The sequence below is a fragment of the Triturus cristatus genome, chromosome 4_1 (assembly GCF_964204655.1).
Source record: "Triturus cristatus chromosome 4_1, aTriCri1.1, whole genome shotgun sequence".
NCBI classification, from domain to species: Eukaryota; Metazoa; Chordata; class Amphibia; order Caudata; family Salamandridae; genus Triturus; species Triturus cristatus.
This window is the reverse complement of record NC_140585.1, coordinates 53,460,411-53,480,890: the sequence shown is the minus strand read 5'-3', so window position 1 is coordinate 53,480,890 and position 20,480 is coordinate 53,460,411. Positions and strand designations below refer to the sequence as shown.

General features: G+C 46.6%; 1 protein-coding gene across 2 annotated transcripts in view; it reads right to left on the bottom strand.

Annotated features, from left to right (window-relative positions):
* Positions 1 to 20,480, bottom strand: part of LOC146839457 (uncharacterized) — a 70,924-nt gene that overhangs the window by 38,048 nt on the left and 12,396 nt on the right. Inside the window, exon 3 of one of the 2 annotated variants that reach the window (XM_085651528.1) lies at positions 14,061 to 15,190. The exons of the other annotated variant lie outside the window; for it this stretch is intronic. Within the exon in view, the coding sequence (XP_085507654.1) occupies positions 14,252 to 15,190 (939 nt within the window). The 3' untranslated portion in view covers positions 14,061 to 14,251. Of the gene's footprint in view, positions 1 to 14,060; positions 15,191 to 20,480 lie in introns of those variants that run through there. 2 annotated transcript variants of the gene reach the window in all.

The window sequence follows — 20,480 nt, the reverse complement described above, 5'->3', positions numbered from 1 at the left end:
GGAATTTTCAGGTACTACAGAGCAATTAAACTGCTCTTTCATTTTGTTATCCTGACTGTGAAAAGAAACCTGACCGAGAAGATATCATAATCCCTCGTTTAACGCACAACCCCTCCCAGCCGGTGCTCCTCTATGTGCTGTACCACGCTATGCAGAATCCCTTACAATTCGTCCTGAATTTGCAGAGGCACTTTAAGTTCCCTTCTTCCTCAGATATTTCCAGTGTTCAGAGACACATAGGGGAACACAGTCACAATACTTTCCATCCAGCATTTAAACAGATTTCCTTTGGTCCTCACTGCGTCATGGTTTTAACGTAACAATAAATGGTTCCCAATCCATTACATTCTCACATTTACAAAATAACTAGCAATATCTTATCCTTAATTGAAATGTCAGAAAAAGACCCAGTATGCAATTTGCCTTTACCACATTGGTATTAAGTTCTCAGAGTTAACTCTTAAACCTTCCGCGTTAGTGTTTTGACACATGCATATGCTTTAATCTTCTCGGCGATAATGCTGCTGCTAGAAAGGAACTTTCGTTCTCTGGAGGTTAAAAAACGCCAAAGTGTACAAAAAGCACAACGTACATTTCTTGTTGAACTGCCTTGTCACAAACGCATTCTTACTGAACTTGAAAGATTACCAGCATCCTTTTGTTCAAAGAAAATGAAAGTGTTACTTCCCTGTTTTCTTTTGTTCAAACATTGACGTTTTATGAGGCACATTTTCACCACGTATGGAAAGCAAGCTAATTCAGCAACCAGTAAATGTTTCGTTTTAACTCTGTGTCTTTCTTTTTAAATAAAAGTGCCCACTGGTGAGGGCTTTAAGTGGGCCGGGTCTCACCGCGTCTGAGTACAGGCAGTTTTTTAAAGGAGACCTCTAAACAGGTCTCTATCGGTCTTTGTTTTCTACCCTGGCACAGACAGTCCATTTTTTTCCGGACTGCAGTGACAGCAGGCACATCGATGTGCATGTGCTCACACTGCTCACTGCTCACTGGTGGAGAAGTTACGGCATGACATTATGCTAGGTGAGAGAGTAATTTTCTCTCTGGATTTCCCTTCACTTTTTGAAACTCAGGAGCAGCAACACTGTTGTGGTCTCACCAGGGCTTCAAGTGGAAGCTTTTTCAATAATATACAAGCTTTGTGTATGTGGCTCTGTGTGTGTGTGTGGGAGGCTTTGTGTGTGTGCGGGAGGCTTTGTATGTGTGGCTCTGTGTGGGTGGCTTTTTTTTGTAGGTGGCTCTATGCGTGGGTGGCTCTGGCTCTGTGTGGGTGGCTCTGTGTGGGTGTCTGTGTGGGTGTCTGTGTGGGTGGGTGTCTGTGTGGGTGGCTCTGTGTGTGGGTGGCTCTGTGTGTGGGTGCAAATGCAATAGGTCTCGCATTTGAGAGAGATTAAGTTATTGACATTGTAAAGAACAATGCAGTTTCTTTAAATGTTTTAAAAACAAAAACATAAACAAAAATAATGTCATGAGCAATGCCAATAGCTCTAACTTTAACAATGCCGAGACCATTGCATTGTAAATGCTTGTTATTGCTTCTCTTGAGAAAATCTCCTGGAGCTTCTTGAACCGCCGTCTGTGCCGTCGTCGTTTTTTTTTTTCTTCTTTTGCGTGCTTTTGCGTGGATTCCTCGGTGTATTGTTCTGCTCAGCTGGTCGCCATAATTGTTAAGAAGACTCCACAAGCGTGGTATAGTCGTAGATTAACTTTATTTAGAAGGTAAATGAACAACACACCAGCATGACCGAAGGGGTCCGTATGAGCCGCTGGTCAGGACTCTAGTCAACTGTCAAATTCCAACGGTGCAATTATCAGCTGGCATTCTAGAATGCTAGCTGATGACATAATGCCAGCGCGAGGGTAGTGTCGGAAGCCTGGGGGGGGAACAAGCTAAGGGGAAAAGTGGATTGCAGAGCAACACAACACCATATGGTATAATTGAAAAGGCAGGAAATGCCACAGCGGTGCGGCCTGCACGGAGAAAGAGCAACCACTAAGTCGGCTCTTCTTCTCTTGGGGCACAATAGGTAGGTTGGCATTAGCAGAGCAAAGCGAGTGGGAAGGTCTGTAACAACAGAATCTTGAGTGTAGAAAACAGAGACCAGTCAGCTGTAATGCTCTTTGTACTGCACAGCGGGGCAGATTTACAAGAGAATGGTGGAGCATGATGTTAAGCATAAAATAATAAAGCCACGCTCCACCATTCCCAAAATGCAGGGATGAGCCGTATTTACGAAGATATGGCACATTCCTGCGATTTCCCTAGCGCATGCGCTAAATTAAGCTGCCTCGCACCAATGCAGTCACCCCTTGCACCATAGAAAGGAGAGCACGAGCACAGACGCGGGACCCGGCGGGGGCAAGGTAAGTGATTTTTTTTCTTTCTTTCTTACTCCCTCCTGCATTCTCGACCCCTTCCCCCACAAACCCCTCAACCCACCCCCGTATCCGCGAGCCATGCAGGCCACCACTGGGATAGTCCAACACTTAAAAATGTTAAGACTTTCACATAGACTTCTATTAGGATTGCCACCTTTTCCAGAGATAAATAATAGTAATTTGTTCATATTTAGAGATTTTACAAAGGCCCGGACAAGATACCTAAATAGGACTTAGTATAAAATTGTCTGTATTAATTTGTAAAATGGCTTTGCTGTTTTGTTTACTTTAACTATCAGGCGTGGCTCAGCAAGGCATGTCTAGAGCACATTTAAAAGTGCTTTCTGCTCATATTTGATATTTTAATTGTGCACTGAAAAGAGGGAAAAAATACCTGCTGCTGGTAAAAAAACAGCCAGGTGGTAACCCTAGCTCCAATCAAGGCCCCGCTATGGGCGGTTACACCGTTTAGGAATGTCGGCCAGCATATGTCCATCATTCGATGGAACGGGAGGCTGTGATACGATGGGAGACTTGTACCTGAATCAGCAGTTTCTCACTGGAGAGGAGGCTGAGTCAGCATTTAATTTAGGTCGTGGACAATAACTCCAATACACTAAGATTTCGGCGATAGCGCGTGAGGTGTGGCCGACATTTCCCGAGGAACCGCCCATATCTAATACCCTTCAGACTCTGGTCACATTGGTCGGGCCGCCGATTCGCAACTCATATTTATAGGGCGTTGAGGGACGACTTTGCGGTGGCTCCGTTGCCAATACAGGGGCAAGTGGGATGAACTTGAGACGCCTCTGACGGAGACGGAGTGGAAAAGGTTGCATATAGAGGTCAAACAAATTAGCTCTAATGTGCGGTTCAAACTACTTCAACATAACATTGTTCACCAAACATACCTGACCCCATATACACTACACAAAATATACTCTGACAGGTCCTCTGAGTGCCCCAGGTGTGGATATGCTGATGCCAGGTTTCTGCATATGGTATGGGATTGCCCTATGGTGAACCCCTTTTGGGAGGCGGTATTGGATCATTTGAAACAAGTAACGGGGTGGTCAATTCAACGCTCAAGTAGGCAGGTACTTCTGGGACTTATCTCTAGGCCCAAGGGCAAGAAACGTTCAAGATTGCAGTTAGGTTTCGTGTTGGCAAAAAGGCGGGTGGCAATTCATTGGATGAGTGCGCAGCCACCCACACTAAAGAATTGGGCCAGGGACCTGGTGGGCAACGGCAGAGGTAGTTCGTAGGAGACGAGTCCAAAGAGACGACAAATTAGAAGATGACGTGAGTGCATGGCAGGGAATGATTCAGGAGGTCCTGTTTCGGGAGGAGGTCGTAGCCTCCTCCTCACGGAACACTGAGGGGACCCTGGGGGTGCAATCTGAGCGAGACGACAGGGTAGGTACATCGCTCGGGGTGGCTTAGGGGGCATATGTTGAAATTGAGTCATCGCACTGGTTCCGTACTGATTTTCATGATATATAGGTGATGGGAGGGGTGTATCTAGTTGACCCTGGTGGGTGGGGAGGGAGTTCTTTGGTTATTTGCATGGATGTTTGATGATGTTCTTTTAGATCCTATTATTTAGGGTGATGTACAGTATATGGCATCGGATAGTTGCTGTTTCTACAAAATGACACTGTATTGCATTGTCCTTGATTTGTATACTGAGAATAATTGTTTTATGACTCTGGGAATTATGATTGCAACATGTAGTGTTGCTTTGTGCACGAACATGTTAAAATAAAAAAAATTTAAAAAAAAACTCTAGCTCCAATCATAAGACACTACTCATCCACACGCCATCAATGAGGGAGTGCAGGAAGCCTTTGTAGCATTGTCATAAAGTTGCCTTTGGAGCGTCAGCAGTGACATCACTCCTGCGTGGAAGGATATGCAGAAGTAATGCTTTGGAGGCTTTGTAGTTATGTTTTTACCGCATGATTATTTATTGTGGTGTACACTTTACTAAAAACAGACGGATCTTCCGTCAGACTATTTATGTGAAAAATAAATAAGTTTAGAGCAAGTTCATAGTGCTACTGTCACTGCAACAGGGTTTTAATGGTTTATTCTTTCCCTGTCTTTTAAATTCTTTCGTGGTTTTGCCACTGATATCCCCTAGGGACAAAAATTGAAACCACCCAGGTAAGTATAGGTTCCGTAGGCAGGCTGTCTTTTTTTCCCTTCTTTTTACTCTCTGTTTCTCTGCCATCTTTCCTGTTTTATCTTTTCTACCAGAACCCCACCCCCCACAGGCAGTTCCCCAGTGGTGACTTAGTGCTCAGGAAACAAAGTTCCCAGAAATTTAAAGAAAGAGAACAATTCCAGCAAGTTCTGTGAAGTCTGTCCTCCAAGCTAGCCTCCAAGTCTGGACTTCATATACTGTCCCTGTGGCCCATCTGTGAAGTGGGAGGTTGCTCCTATTCAGTACCGTTATAGAAAACGAGTCAATGATGCACAGCAAAGAACAGAATGGCACCCAAATGCCTGTCTTGTGAACAACAGAGAAAAAGAACAATTTGATTAAGCAACCGACCAAATCCCTTCCTCCCCCCTACCATTATACCCTCCTTGTTGCAAAGTCATCCTGTGCCCTGGGCACCCCCATATTTTGCGGACTGGTACTGGTGGTAACTGACTGACTGCTCCTAGACTCTGCCTAATCAGGCCCAGGGCAGTGCTAGGCTGCAAAGACACTTAGAGTACAGTAAAAAAAAAACACCCACATACACCAGGATACACTACAGGTTAGGGTACCCCTATGATTGGCATGACCTCCCCTATTAGGCCCTAGTACATAATAGGGCAGAGGGGTTGAAACTACCTGCAAGTTCCTCGTATAGAATAAGGCAGGGCAGTTTAAATGCCAGCAGCCTTTTCTGCACTTGCATGTATGCACTACTAAATCCTGCGGTCAGTTAAAAAGCAGTCCTGTGTGGCATGACTACTTTTAAAATGTAAATTGTGCCCAAACTCGACTATGGTGTTTGGGGCACTTACAAATTAATAAACTACAATGTTTGGGCTTATTCGGTACCCCCAGGGTCTCCCCTAGGTGTCCAAGGGGTGGGATGTCAGGTAATTATAAGAAGGGTCCTTCTAAAATGATTTTTATATGCCCTGGGGCTAGTGAAATTGCACATTTCACTCCCCACATTTTAGTAAAGTGCTTCCCCAAATCGACTTTTGTGCCAGAAGCACTGTGAAGTGAGAATCCACAATCTTTTTGCATATTCAGATCACCTAAAGTCTCCCCATAGGTGTTCAAGGGTGGCGGTCTCCTGTAGATATGGCCAGGGTCCTTATAAAATATGATTTATAAGCCCTGGTGTTGGTGAAATTGCCCGGTTCATTTTCCCCCATTGCAGATCCCCAGTCACATAGGTTAACATGGCAAGAAGTTAGTAAATGATAAGGAGGTGATAAAAATATAATTAAAGGACTTCCTAGAAAGGTATTGACAAATCCAACAATATGGTATTGTGGAACTGATCCTAAAATGTACAGACAAGAAGGTATAAGACTCGTCTGTAAACTAAATTTCCACCCTCTCTTGCTCTGATCTGATTGGCCAGAGTAAAGTGGATTAGCTAAACTCCTTTGATGAGGTGATAAGCAGCCCAGGGGGTCAGGGAGCCATACTGGGATCTGCTACATAGGTAAGCAGGGGGAGGGGTCGTAAAACATCTTCAAAGAGAGGAGGGGACAGACAGTGTAAGTCAGGGCCAGTTACAGCCCTACCGTCTGAACCCAGCCAGATGACAGGTTTAAGGTATGAATTTCCAGATGAAAAGGGGAGGGAGCATGTGTAGATGAGCCATCCTGTTGGCTAGTTTAGTTAGCTCTTCTCTCTTTGCTGGAAAATCAGCCATGATGAATTTTGGAAAAACAGTGCTCTCTGGGAGAATATAGTGCCACACTGTGGAGTATGTGGTCATACCCTGCGGTGTTGCCCTGCACCTCATTGGACAGGAGTGCCCTCCTGCTTGACCCAGAACTTGGAATAAGTATCTGAGAGGGGGGGAGAGCCTCTCAGATCTACTGCTTGAAACAAGAGGAAGAAGAAGGGTCCATGATGAGAAGTTTGATTTGCACCCACCAGGCCCTGCACTCTGAAGACTGCACCTGCTGCAGACTGCACCTGCTGCACAATCTGAACTACAACCCTGTGAACCTAACTTGCTTCAAAAGGGACTAAAGAGAGTGGTGCAATGGCCAGGGCAGCTGACTTTAGAGCACTGGGCTCACGGTTCGATCCCTGGCTCCGGCGACACCTAAGCTCAGCACCGTGTGACTATGGGCAATAGCTCACTTAATTTCCTTAACGCCTTGAGACCCGTAAGTGTGAGTAGTTTGCGCTTTACAAATACAGATTTATTTAAAGAGTGGACTCCCTGCAAGCTACAAGTTAACAGAGCTCTTCTGGAATATCACCACCAAGAATCCTCAGCCTGGAGTGCTACCAGTGGATTTTTAAGGGTTTTGTTCAGGTGGATTGTGGGAACAGAAGTTCCAAGCTTTCAAAGGACCATCTTGGAGCTTCCAGACCCTTGGAGTAAGTTTTAGACACTTTGGGAGCCTTTGGGGAACTTCAGGAAGAAGTTCAAGTTTGGAGACCTTTGGAACAACTTTGAAAAATAGGTCCATAAGTGGACGGACTCGATCAGGCCAACTAAGCAGGTGACCGACAGCCGCGAACTGGCCTGTCGTCCAGGTTTGTCCTGCCGAAAAGCTCCAGCCTGGTGAAGAGCATTGAGGGACCCCGGAAGAAAAAGCTCTGTTAATGTTTCCAAGTCTGAACTTAGGAGAGGTGACTGGGACCATCCGCGAGAGTCAAGCTGCCCACCTTCAACCGTGCGCCGGCCTGGATCTATGGTTCCCACGTTTTGAATTCAAAACTAAGGTTCCTCTCCCTTGGCCAACCCAAGGGACTGTCAGCATGAAAGTGTCACTATTAAGTGCTTGACACCACTCACTCTCAGAAATTGCACACAACTGTGGGAGGTCAACAGCCGCCACAATGAACTCTTCTTTGTCTTCCTCACCCACATCAGATTCATCCTCAATAGTATCAGACGACCATGAAAGAAAATCTGCACAGCCATTCTTGCTTCCAGGAATGCACTCGGGTAAAAAAAAAAAAAATCAAACTGCAACAATTTCGAGGACAAAGGAGCAATTTGAGGGGTGAAACTTCTAACATTTTTCCCACTCCAAATGAAAATTAAAGGCTTGTGATCCATTTGGAGACAAAAGTTTCTGTCACAAATAAAATTGCGAAACTTTCTCACATCCCATCAACAAGCTAATAACTCTTTTTCGATGACAGAATACTTTTTTTCTGTGGGAGACAAAACTCAAAGCAAAACCAATGGTCCTCCCCCAACTTTAGTTTTTTTTGTAAATGTTTTAAACATTTTTAACAGAGTTTTATATAGTGCAAACTTGACCTGAATCGGGTATCAGAGCGCTTCACATAGCACCAGTTACGTTACATGAGGACACACATTCATTTTTGTTAGGCACGGGGAGATTAAGTGATTTGCCCAGAATCGCAGGATATTCAGCATCATAGCCGAGACTCGAACCCAGTTCCCCAGATTTTAGGTTGGCCGCCCTAGCCATTAGGCCAACTCCTCTCACCCAACATTGCTTGCATCAGCAGTCAAAGTGCATTGAAGTTCAGGATCATAGTGCTTTAACACTTTGGGCAAAGTGAGCTGTTTCTTGACCCAATCAAACACATCTTGGCATTCAGCACTTCATTTGAATGCCACCCCCTTCATAAGCATTTGCGACAGAGGCCTCAACTTGGTGGCAAAATCTTGAACAAAACTTGAATAAAATTTGCAAAGCCCTAAAAAGGACTTGAGGCTAGTCTTGTCAGAAGAAGCCTTTGACTTAGAAATGGAATCCACAAGACTTGACTTAAGAAGAATACCCTGGCCAGTAACCAAATGGCCCAAATACTCAACCTCCTTTGTCAACAAAATAGACTTGTCTCTTCACAGTACCACACCATTGTATTGGAACATAGAAAAAAACCTCTTGAAGTGTGGCAGCATGGGCAACTCTATTTGGAGCAAATAACAAAACGTCATCTTGTACGACTGACAATCCTTTGATCCCCTTGAGTATGTTGTTCATCAAACGCTGGAAAACAGATGCAGCTGACGCAAGGCCAAACGGCATACGGACATACTGGTAAGTACCAAAAGGGGAAACGAAGGCAGTAGATGTCTAGACTCATGAGCTAACTCTACCTGGTAGTAAGCAGAGGCTAAGTCTAACTTAGCAAAGAACTTGGCATCCTTCAACCCTGCTAAAAGTTCGTTGATGATGGGGAGAGGGTGTGAATCCACCCAAATCTCCTCGTTTAAGCAGCGGAGATCAACACAGACCCTCAACTCCCCATTCTGTTTACTGGCAACCACCAAGGGAGAAAGCCACAGGGACGAGTCAACAGGTTAAATTATTCCCTTCATGCACAGCAGTGCTTGAAATGGAAAAACAGAAGTACAGGTACTCAGGTACTCTGTCCCAGAGTACCTGCTTATTTCTGAGAAGTGCCGGTACTCTCCAATTAAAAGTATTATATTTCTCTTGAGAAGTGCCAGTACTCTCCCTCTCAAAATATAAAAGTGCCGGTACTCCGTACCAGACAGTACCGGCCCATTTAAAGCACTGATGCACAGAGAATTAAGTTCTTTCTACAAATCTTGCCTTATGCTAAAATGGACGTTCCTAAGCTTATGCTTAATGGGTCTTGCACCATCCTTCACAATGATTCTATGCTGTTAGTCTAAAACCTTCCCAAGCTCACCTGAAAATATGTGAGGAAATTTGTTGATAATGCCCTCAAGATCCAAATTATCCCTCACAACCAGAACTTGCTCACTGGTCCCAGGTCTGAGTACCATACCAAATAAACCCTGGTGAAACCAACCCAAAATATTTAAACCTTTAAACACTATTAAACACTTTCCCAACAATCTTTCCAGCTCTAAACCCCATAAGGTCTTAAATGTACCCAGACAAATTGATTTCAAGCCCCATTTAGGAGACTGCTTTACAATCAGGGGGTAAGAGAGGTCTAGATGGCCAAGTTTTGTCATAAAGTTTTTGCGTAATCATGGAGATTCGAGCACCAGAATCTACCAATATCTCACAGATTTATCTCCAACCAAAACCTCAACATAAGGATCCACACATAGTTCAGGATTTCCCACTTTGACCATGGGTATTCTGTACCACCATGATCAGGTCCCTGAGATCTTTAGTGATAGATTTATCACTTTCGCAAGACATATTTTCATCAATGACACATTTGACAGAGGATGACGGTTTGCCTCTGCTAGATTGACAAACCTTCGCAAAGTGACCTGGTCTATTACAAATTCTGCAGGTCACAAACTTAGCTGGGCACTTACCACCCTACATATGTGCATTTTACCCACACCTGAAACAAACATTTTGTTGTGAAAAAAATGAATTCTGCTGATCAACAAAGCCAAGGAGTGACGTGTCAATAGGTTTGCTGCCTTTAGTCTCCTTGACAGCGGAAACTGTCTCACTGGTTTTGGTTTCTAGCACCTTAGCTGACAACTGAGACGTTTCAATGCTCTTGGCCATTTTAATAGTGTGCTCCAAATGTTGGATTGCCCATCGACAGACGCTTCTGTTTGATCGTCCTGTCACTACAATGATGAATAAATTGGTCTCTCACCAATTGGTCTGCAAAATTTTCAAACTGACACTCAGAAACTAACCTTCACAGAGAGGTTATATAAGCATCAACGTCCTCACCAGCATTCTGAACTCATAGAAAAAACGTGTCGCAACAAAACCAAACTTGGTTGGACATCAAACCTGGTTTGAAGTCTTTTCACAGTGTCTTGATAATCATCAAGAATGTCTTCTCCTTCATCAACAGATGGAGGCAGAAGGCAGATTTTTCAAAATGGCCCTTCCTTCAAAACCTAAGGAATGAAGCAAAAGGTATATCCTTCTCTCAGACCTGAAGCGATTAGCCCCAATAGCACCTAAATATGTTTCAAAACCACTGTTTCCATTTGATGGGAAGAGTCATCAGGTGTCTCCAAAAACGGAGGGGGAGGCACAAGTGCTTGCATACTTGTTCAGGACACAACTCAAGGTCTGGGATGAGGCAGTAAGGAGAGTGCACAAAATAAAGGCCGCAAACTGGTAGATAACTGACCTTACAGAGGACAGCATGGTGCTAGGGGAGGTATGACAAGCATCTTCCTTACAAAACAAAATTGTGACAAAAATATGGCGCCTCAAAGCACAATCTGCATAGCCAAAATTAGACACCTGGTAGCAAAAAACGTGGAGGAATAAGCTTAGCAACCTAAAGTCAATGCGCTTACGGTACCAGCAAAGAAACAAGGTCCACCCAAACTCAAAGATCTCATCCTGAACAGCACTACCACAAACTTCCTCTAAGTCACAGCGTGAGGCAGCTGGTTTGTGCAGACTGATGAAAAGCTCCACTGAGAGCAGGCTTTGTGACATCAAAAATCCCCTGCTACTCAGCTTCTCCATAGATTGGAATGCACCACAAGCTCTGCATTCCACAGCAGGGAAACCAAAGGAGACCGTGCTTCGTCATGCCATCATCATGTTGAAGAAGAACACGCTAACTGAAACGCAGTGTCCTACTTGCGTTCCAGACTTGGATGAAGACGTGCTCCTTCAGCACGTCGTCACGCTGTTGTGATGTCGTCGTCACCTCCTTGCGGTTTACAGTGACACGCAATACCCTCTTTGCGTTCCATCCACGGTGCACACAATCCACAAATTGTACGCTCTGCCCACAGTGCGCCAGCTCCACACAACCAGGTCGAAAAGTCACCGCGACTGTTAGACCTGGCACCATTGGCGTGGGTCTCCCTTCCATTTTTTTGCTGTTGCCTCATGTGTTTTTGCTGGTGTTAGATGCTTTGGGCACTGTGCCACTGCTATTCAGTGCCACAGTGTAAGTGCTCCCTTTGGTAAATTGATGTATGGATTAGCGATTCGATGACTGGCTGATTTGGTTTACTTGTCAGACCCTAGTACAGTGCACTGAGTGTGCCCAGGGCTTGTAAATCAAATGCTGCTGGTGGGTTTGCAGCACTGGTTGTGCCACCCACAGAAGCAGCCTGTAAAAGTGTGTCTCAGATCTGCCATTGCAGAGCCTGTGTGCAGTCTGGTACTGCCATGTTGACTGGCCAAGTGCACCCACTTGCCAGTCCCTAAACCTTCCCTTTTCTTCATATCAGACACCCTTATGATAGGCCCAAGGATAGGGTGCATTGTAAGTATAAGGTAGAACAAGCGCTGGTCTGTGTGTGGCATGTCCTAATAGTGAATTACAGCCAGTGAATTACAGCCATTTTCATTTTTCACTATTGCAAGGCTACCTGTTCCCCGTAGGCCAGAATGGGCAGTTTGATTATAACATCTTATAATCCTAACTGATTCAGAGAACTAGGTAGAAATTCGAGGTTAGTATGCCTGAACTCAGAATGATAAAACACATCTGTTAGGGAAGTTGGTTTTAACATTCTGTGTTTGAAAATGCCACTATTGGAAAGTAGGTATTTTCTTGCCTAACTATCCAAGCTTGCCTCTGCTAGGTTGTGTATTCCTTGTCTGGAGTTGGAGTGACAGGGGCTGGGGGATTCCAGGAGACAGAGTGAGTCAGCATAGGGCTGAATAGAGAGATCTGCATGCAGATGGGTGGGAGGAGTTGCACCTGGGACCTGAATAGGGCTGTGCCTTCCCTCCACAATGCTGGCTCCACCTCCTGTGGTGCGTCTGATGTCCCTGGCCTACACTGTGAAAGGAAAGAAGGAGTCGTGTGAACAGAGTGCTCCAGGACTGACCAGAACTGGTTTGGACTAGGCAAAGGCATCTCTGCCTTCGGAGAACAAAGAGAAAAGGAGTATAAAGGGGGGACCAGACCCCAGAACTTTAGATCACTTTTGGGAAACGAGAAGAACCTTTGCTTAGGAGAGGAACCAGAGAAACTAGCTGAGTGCTGTTTGGGGGATTGGCCTGCAGTGGTTGCCTGATTGCCAAAGAAAGGAAAAAGGACTTAGACAATATATAGGAAGTTAAATACCGGTCGCTAACGGCCGAAATTTGGTAAATATCCCGTTACCGACCGGTATTTAGCCAATTGAGATGTAGGAGTCCAAAAAGAAGGATTGGGTAATTATGAAATCGGTAAATACCAATTCATCTTTACCGAATTCTAAATTTCCGAATCATAATCACCAAATTCATATTTACCGATTCGGTAAATATGAAATGGTAAAACGAGAAAAGAGATGTCAGTAAATTCGGTATTACCGAATTCCATGAAATTTGGTATTAAGAGTCGGTAATTAACACAGAGTGAAAGCAGGTGGTAATCAGCCACAGTGCATATAAGCAATCCCAAAATGCAACAGCGGGACCACCATGGCGGCTCTGTATGTGATTGCAAGGCGCCTACGTCTACAGGCAGCAGGTCTGAGGATTTGGAGACGGGAGGAACGCATTTACAGACAGCGCATCACACTCTTTCAACAGACGGAGGCTGAGATACATGAAAGGTACAGGCTACACCCCCAAACCATCATGGACCTGATAAGGGACCTGCACCCACTCCTGGACCATCCAACAACAAGGGCGCATACCATACCACCACATGTGCAGGTGCTCTGTAGCCTAAATCTACTGGCATCTGGCAGTTACCAGGGGGTGATAGCTGCGGTAGGCGGGGTATCCCAGAGTTGCCTGTCCCGTTTCTTCAGGAAGTTCCTGGATGCCATTATGCAGAGAATGCAACACTACATTAGCTTCCCAAACACACAGGCTGAACTGCTGAAAACAAAGACCGACTTTTACCAGATGGCACAGTTCCCGCATGTCATAGGCTGTATTGATGGCACACACATTCCAATCTGCCCACCAGCAGCCACTGAGCACATCTACAGGAACAGAAAGTCCACCCACTCCATCAATGTGCAGGTAATCTGCGATGCAGGGAACATCACTGATATCGTAGCAAAGTTTCCTGGGAGCACCCACGACTCCTGCATCTTCCAGAACAGTGGGATCTACACACGCTTGGTTGCCGGAGAATTTGGAGAAGGATACCTGCTAGGTAAATAACTGACACTCCCTAACACTTGCCGCATATGAATGTGTATTTAGGTATGTGACTAATGGTACTCTCTTACTCACCTAGGCGATAGTGCATATGCCGTGCGGTCATTCATCCTCACTCCCTACCTACACCCATCAACCCTGAGTGAGAGACGATATAATGTGGCACACAAATCAACACGCAACGTGGTGGAGCGCACGTTTGGACTATTGAAAAGCAGGTTCCGCTGCCTCCACAAAAGCGGAGGCGCACGCCAGTACACACCCATCATCTGCTGCAAGATCATTGCCACTTGTGCAATGCTGCACAACCTTGCCACAAAGACAGGTACAGAGGTGGAAATAACAGATTGAGGACAATGATGATGAGTTTGCACAGCCAGAGCCCAACGCAGCAGGAGTGGCAGCAGCAACAGATGGGAGAGGGGGACGGGTAGATATCACATGCAACTATTTCTAAGTAAGTAAGGGGACACAGCCAGTAGTTGGATGCAATGACGTAGTTTTAATTAGCCGGCACTACGCCACAACACAACGGCAAAACTGGCCTATCAAATTGGTGACATCCATAGTTGGAAGTCAAGGGTTCCTTCACCCAACTGTGTCCTGTAATTGTGTGCTGCATCAGCGTCTGCGCCCACGCACTACAGTGCGGGATGCCAGTGATTAAGTGTCCTCACTGGCTGTGGGACCAGTGGCAGCCCCATGCCGTCTGATGCTCCTCCGTGTGTCTGTGACAGGGGGGGGGGGTAATGCTGCTCCTACTGATGGTGTCCTCGCTGTCCCCAGCATCCACAGCACCAGTTGTGGCAGACTGGCTTGTAAGCAGCACCTCAAGTGCACTGGTCACCTTCACCAGCCCCCTTGAAACATCATTGCTGCAGTGCGCAAGCCCCTCCAGCATTGCCACGGAGTGCCTGCAGAGCAGAGAGGTGGCAGTTGCTAGGCGGTTCACTGCCCTTGTGTGGTGATCAATTTTCTGCCTCTCCCTTCGACGTGTTGCTCTGTCCTCATCAAATTTTGTGCACAGCAGCATCACGGACTGGGACATGTCCCGCATGCCCGCAGCCATCTCCCTCATGCCCTCAGCCATTGAGCTTATGCCCCTGTCAATGTTGCCCATTGTGTCATTGAGGCCCTTCATTTGGCGCTGTACTGACTGGATTGCCTTGCCTTGTAGGCGCTGCACCTTCACCATGGTGGCCTCCAGCCCTAAGAATACACCATGGCTCTCACCCTGTGGAGGTGGACTGCGCACCCGAGCCCTGCGGCGGCGTCTGGCACCTGTGTGTGCTCCCTCAGGGGCGGATGGCAAACCGGCATTGCTACCATCCAGTGGCACAGTGGATGTTTCCTCCCCCCTCGAGTCTTCTGATGAGGACTGACACATGCAGTCTGGCAACTGCACGCCTCCTAGACCTGAACAATGCAGGTGGTGTTGATGCGGGTGAGGCCAGCAGGAGTGGCGAGGCTGGATGTAGTGGCGAGGCTGGATGTAGTGGCGAGGCTGGCTGTGGTGCTGTTGTCTGCCCAGCACTCGTGGTGGCCTTCTCTGTGCTGTCCTTCCGGGGTGCCCTCTCTCCCTTCTCCTGAGCAGTCCTGCGCGAAGTATCGCCTGTGGACAGAAAACCAACATCAGCTCAGTGTACCTGCAGCCCTGCACTGCTAACATCATTATACATTTCTGCAACACTATCTCATTGTCCTCTGCCTGCTTATTGCTGGTGTGTCACATGCCTCCTTGTTCTGTGCGAATCTTGTCATGATAGGGGTTTCACTGACTACATCTCCCATAATGCATTGCTGGTATGCACAAACACCTGTACTGGAGTGGGATTCACATTGCCCAATTGGGGATTTGGGATAGGGGAAGGGGGGGGCACAATGCTGTGCATGCGTCTTACCTTGTTTGGTAGCAGCTCTGGCAGAGCTGTCTGCATCCCCAATCCCAACGACACTTTCGGGCTCAATCGTGGACTCCACGAGCTCCTCAAGTTCAGTCAGGGCAGGTGCCCTGTTCCTTCTTCCTCCTGTCCGGCTGGCCTGTTTCTTAAGTTCAGCCATCTTCCTCTTTGTAATGATACGGATGTCGTACCACCGCTTCTTCAGCACATCAATGTCCCAGGGGGTCACTCCTATGGCATTTACCTGCGACTGGATTCCAAGCCAGATCCTTCTTTTCTCGGATTCAGCCACTTGCAGGGACTGCTTGCCAAACAGCTGATTGTGCTGCTTCACCACCTCCTCCACAAGTACCGGCAGTTCCTTTGGACTGAATTTTAGTTTCCTCTTCCTTTCCCCTCCATCTCTCTCTGTGTCCTGGCTGGCCATTGTGTCAGATTTCTTGTGCAAGTTCTGGCACTGGCTCTGTTGCTCTCCTCTGCACTCTCAGCCTCTCCAGAGTCTGCTGATTGTGTGCACCTGCCTGGGTGTGGCCACTTCCTGGTTGGGTGGGGTTTGCACAGGATTGGCTGATTCCTCAATTGCTGTTCATTTGAAATACCGATTCGGTAAATACCGATTCGGAAACATCCGGTCGGTATTGTATATTCGGTAAAAGTTACCGAAAAATTAGGTACATAGGAAATACCGAGTCGGTAAAATTCGGTATTTAGGAATCGGTATTTCTAGGTTACCTACATATGGCCCTTTGTGCTACTTTCAAATCAACTTGTGAAGGATCTCCAAGAGTTCTTTTGAAGTGCCTACTATTGTGCTGGGCTTTCTGAGGGACTGCGTGTCACAAGGAGCTGGAAGCGGACTCACGAAGAAGAGCATGTCGCCGCCGCATCACTGGAGAAGGGTGTCACCGCTGCAGCTGTCGTATCACATCGCCGAAGTGCCTCGCATCACCGGAGAAAAGTGTTGCTGTCGCATCACCGGAGAAGCGTGTCGCAGGGCCTGTCACGGCTCAGAAGAATCGTTGAGTCACATCAAGAAGAAGACACCATTTTGTTCAATCACACCGGATCTTCATCGCATCACAGGTCGCACCGCCACGGAACCGCAGTAAGAAACCAACGCATCACCCCCCCATGCCGAGCAGAACCTACGTATCAGTAGGGACCAGACCCATCACAGTTCTTGCATGTAAGGAACCGACGCATCACCTTCCCTGTAACACGGTCGTCGTAAGGCGTTACGCATCCAAAGGTACATTGAACTCAAAGTGTTGCATTTACCATCTTAAGAGAACTAAGCTATTTCTACTATTTTAAGTACAGAATTGTGGATTTTTGTCGTTTGTGGTCTTGTGATAAGGCTATATAAAGAATACTTATTTTTTATATAAAACCTGTGTGGTGTCCATCTGTAGTGTTGTCACTGGATTACTGTATGTGTTCACAAATGCTTTACACACTGCCTCTGAGATAAGCCTGTCTGCTCGTGCCAAGCTACCAAAGGGGTGAGCAGGCGTTATTTTGGAGTGTACCCCTTACCCTGACTAGACCAAGGGCCCCTATTTGATCAAAGGTACCTACCTCTGCCAACTAGAGACCCCCAAATCTAACAGCAACTAACCGGTAAGGAGAATAAACTCCTTAAGTACCTTCCGATGACGTCAGTCCACAGCAACCTGCAAGCGGTTCCTCACATGTGCCCCTGTGAGTACATATTGTTTCCCGACTTCCATACTGTGTTGATTCCCTCTCAACAGCGTTTCACATCCGTAAGTACTGCAGAACATTTTTGATGTACTTAGGTCAACTCAGTGAGAGATAGCTTGCATTCTGTGGAACAGTGAGCACAGGACACATATTTGGGCCTACCAGTCACACTTTGAGAGCCCACAGCAACAAAACAAGGCAACAAAAGGAATGCTTGAATTATTCTCAGCCACTGGTGAGACTGGGCTGTACCATTGGATCAAATCTGCTCTCTATTCACAAGGCTTAAATAGGCTGAAGGTCGCTAGTGCTCTGGTTCAGAGGGGATCTGGACTGGCAGTTCAGGCTAGACCATCCCTTTTGGAGAAGGGCTAAGGCCAATTTGCATATGGCTGCTTCCTTGAGCATTTTCCTCATCCTTTCTTCCTTGCATCAGGACCACTCTATTGATTCTTAAGCAGTTCACACATAGACCCTGGAACTGCTTTGACTGTGAGTCCCGATCACTGGCTCCCTGCCGTAGTTGGTCACAACAAGAGAGCCCTTACAGCCATTTTCAAGTTTCTAGTTGTGGGTAACCCTAAACTGCAAGAGATGTAATTTACAATGATTATTGTGCTAAATGAACATTTGTGATTTATTGTTTCTATGAAAATTCGTATTTACGGAACTCTCTAGTGGATGTTGTGTCTATTTGAAATTAAAAATACAACCTATTTTTATAAATTGGTGTTGGATTTTTATGGTGCAGTGTTTTCACCTTTTACAACATGGTCCATCCTAATGCTTTACACTTATCCTTTGATAAAGCCTGGCTACCCAGATCCACTACTGCCCCGGACTGAGCTAAGGTTTTACACACTTTGTGAATGTTGACAAAAACACTTTCTAAGAGTCCCTACTCGTAAAAAAATGAAAGTTACATTTTTCATGTATTTTTTTAATTGCATCCTGTTTGTCTTCAAGAAAAATGGGTTGCATTTCAAAAACTTTATATTGCTTTATTTAAAAACAGTCACAGACACAGTGGTCTGCTGACCTCAGCTGGCCACCATTCCCGTGATGGCTGTGATTCCTAGTGGTTTAAAATGTGTGACCTACCTCATTAATATTCATTAGGTAGATCGAATTGTGACCTATCAGGACTCAATTAATTTGCGGACTGAGCTATTAGTACATAGTTCGGTTCGCAAATTACCATACTGGTCACCAATTGCAACCAGTATTTTGCGACCAGTTCTTCTACATGTGGCCCTAAATAAATGTGTGGTTGGTAATGGCATCACCAAGTCTTACTCCTGTAGACGGGCATTGCCTGCATGGTGAAGATGGCAGGCACCGGAGGCTCTCGCTCTGCTCTGGCCGCTCTAATTATCTTGCTTTTCGTATGCTAACGGGCCTTCCGAAGTGAATTCCTGAGCCGGTGAAGCTCAGGAAGCCTGACATTATCCTGGCGCTGGACGGCAGTGGAGGGCAGCGGTGATTTGCAGGGCCTGCAACCGGTTGCTCTCTGTGCATGTTGCCTAGGCCGGAGTGCTCTGTGACTAAGGCCAGGCATGTCGAGCGGAGGGGTGGTGCGGAGGAGTGCCACGGCAGTGGATGTCTGGCCTCTGCCCAGGGCCTCTTGAGAGGGTATCGGTGGTGTGAGAATCAGAGCAGTGGCTCGGGCACATGGCGGCTTGCTGCACTGTTCTGGCATCTTGTGGTGGGTCGCTGTTGGCATCATTGGATGCGGTGCTGTCAGCTCGAGGGTCTTGATAGCTATGTAATAAGAGCACTGAGGCTTCCTGGGCTGACTGTCAGAGCTGGTCACCTGCAAGGCGAGTTGTCTGGAGGCAGTTCTGCATAATGACTGGCGGCACAAAAGACAATGGGCAAAATCAAACTGTCCATCGATAGAGGCATAGGGAATGCCTGAGTCAGAGGACTTGCCACCAGGGACCGGCCCAGAGCATGTTTCGCCTACCCTACAATTGACTTTAGATGAGATACTAGGGGCTATTCCGAACTCCAAAGATACCCTACAGAAACAGATTGGTACTGTGATGGTGGAACTGGGCCTTATCGGAGCAGATCATCGATAGCTGGCATACAAAGTTAAGGCCTCATATGTGCTTATTGAGGAACTCCAACCAGCGCAATGATCTTTGCAGCAACATATAGCCGATATTAGTGATCAGGTGAGGATATTAGAATAGAGAGCAGAGGACGCCGAAAGTTGCAATCGACTCAAAAATGTGCGGATTGTGGTGTTTCCTGAGGGAGCAGAAAGCAGCAACATGATTGCGTATTTGGCAAAGTGGATGAAAACCTACTTAGCCACTGCTGAACTTTCTCCCTTCTGTGCCCTTGAGCGTGTACACACAGACCCTGTGATGCCTCTGGCTTTGGGGAGTCCTGTGGTAGCCTATTTGTTACATTATTGAGACCGGGATACTCTGCTTCAGAAGGCGCAAACAAGAGGCCCCTTTCATATGGATAATGCGGTGGTGACCATGTTCACCACTTCACTGTGAGGGCCAACAGAGCATCCTTCCTGGAAGTCGAGCAGGAGTTGTGGGATGCTGAATGGCAGCACCCCCTCTTGTTCCCTGCTAAACTGCAGGTGCTGTTGGATGGAAACACCCATATCTGCATGACCCCAATAGACACCTGGCAGTGGCTGTGGCTGAAGCGGTATCGGGTTGGGGTGCTGCAGGGTGGTGTCCAAGATACGATGTTGACTACAGAGATAGCGGTGTGACCTGACAGGCCTAGACTGCATCTGAAAACCGACAAGAACTGACAAGGAATCAAGCGAATATAGATAAAGCAGCAACACTACTGGCAGTGACTGGGATCACTAACACCAGACCTTCAGACTGAGACGATGGAACCCCTCGGACCGGCGTTCCAAGGAGTATGCGCAAGACTACACCACCCTCAGCAAACGAAGCATGCCACAAGTGACTCATTTAACAGCAGAGGACTTGACTTGATGTTAATGCCAAACACTGGTAAGACGGTTCCACAGTAAGGGGGAGGTATGGGAAGTGACACATAATGCTCTGAACTCTGGGGAGGAGGCAACTGGAAGAATAAAAGGGGTAGTCTATGGAGATCAACTGCAAGACTGTGGAAGGTTCCTTTCAACCATGCACTAGACTCCAACGTTTTAGGTATACTGCTGTTCAAACACAGAGCCCTGGACAGGGAATGGCTGTATATGGACTGTGATGCAGCAGTGTACATGTACCTGTTGTTTAGCCACACTGCTCGACCTAGCTTTGCTACATGTAGGGATGCGGACGGTCAGGC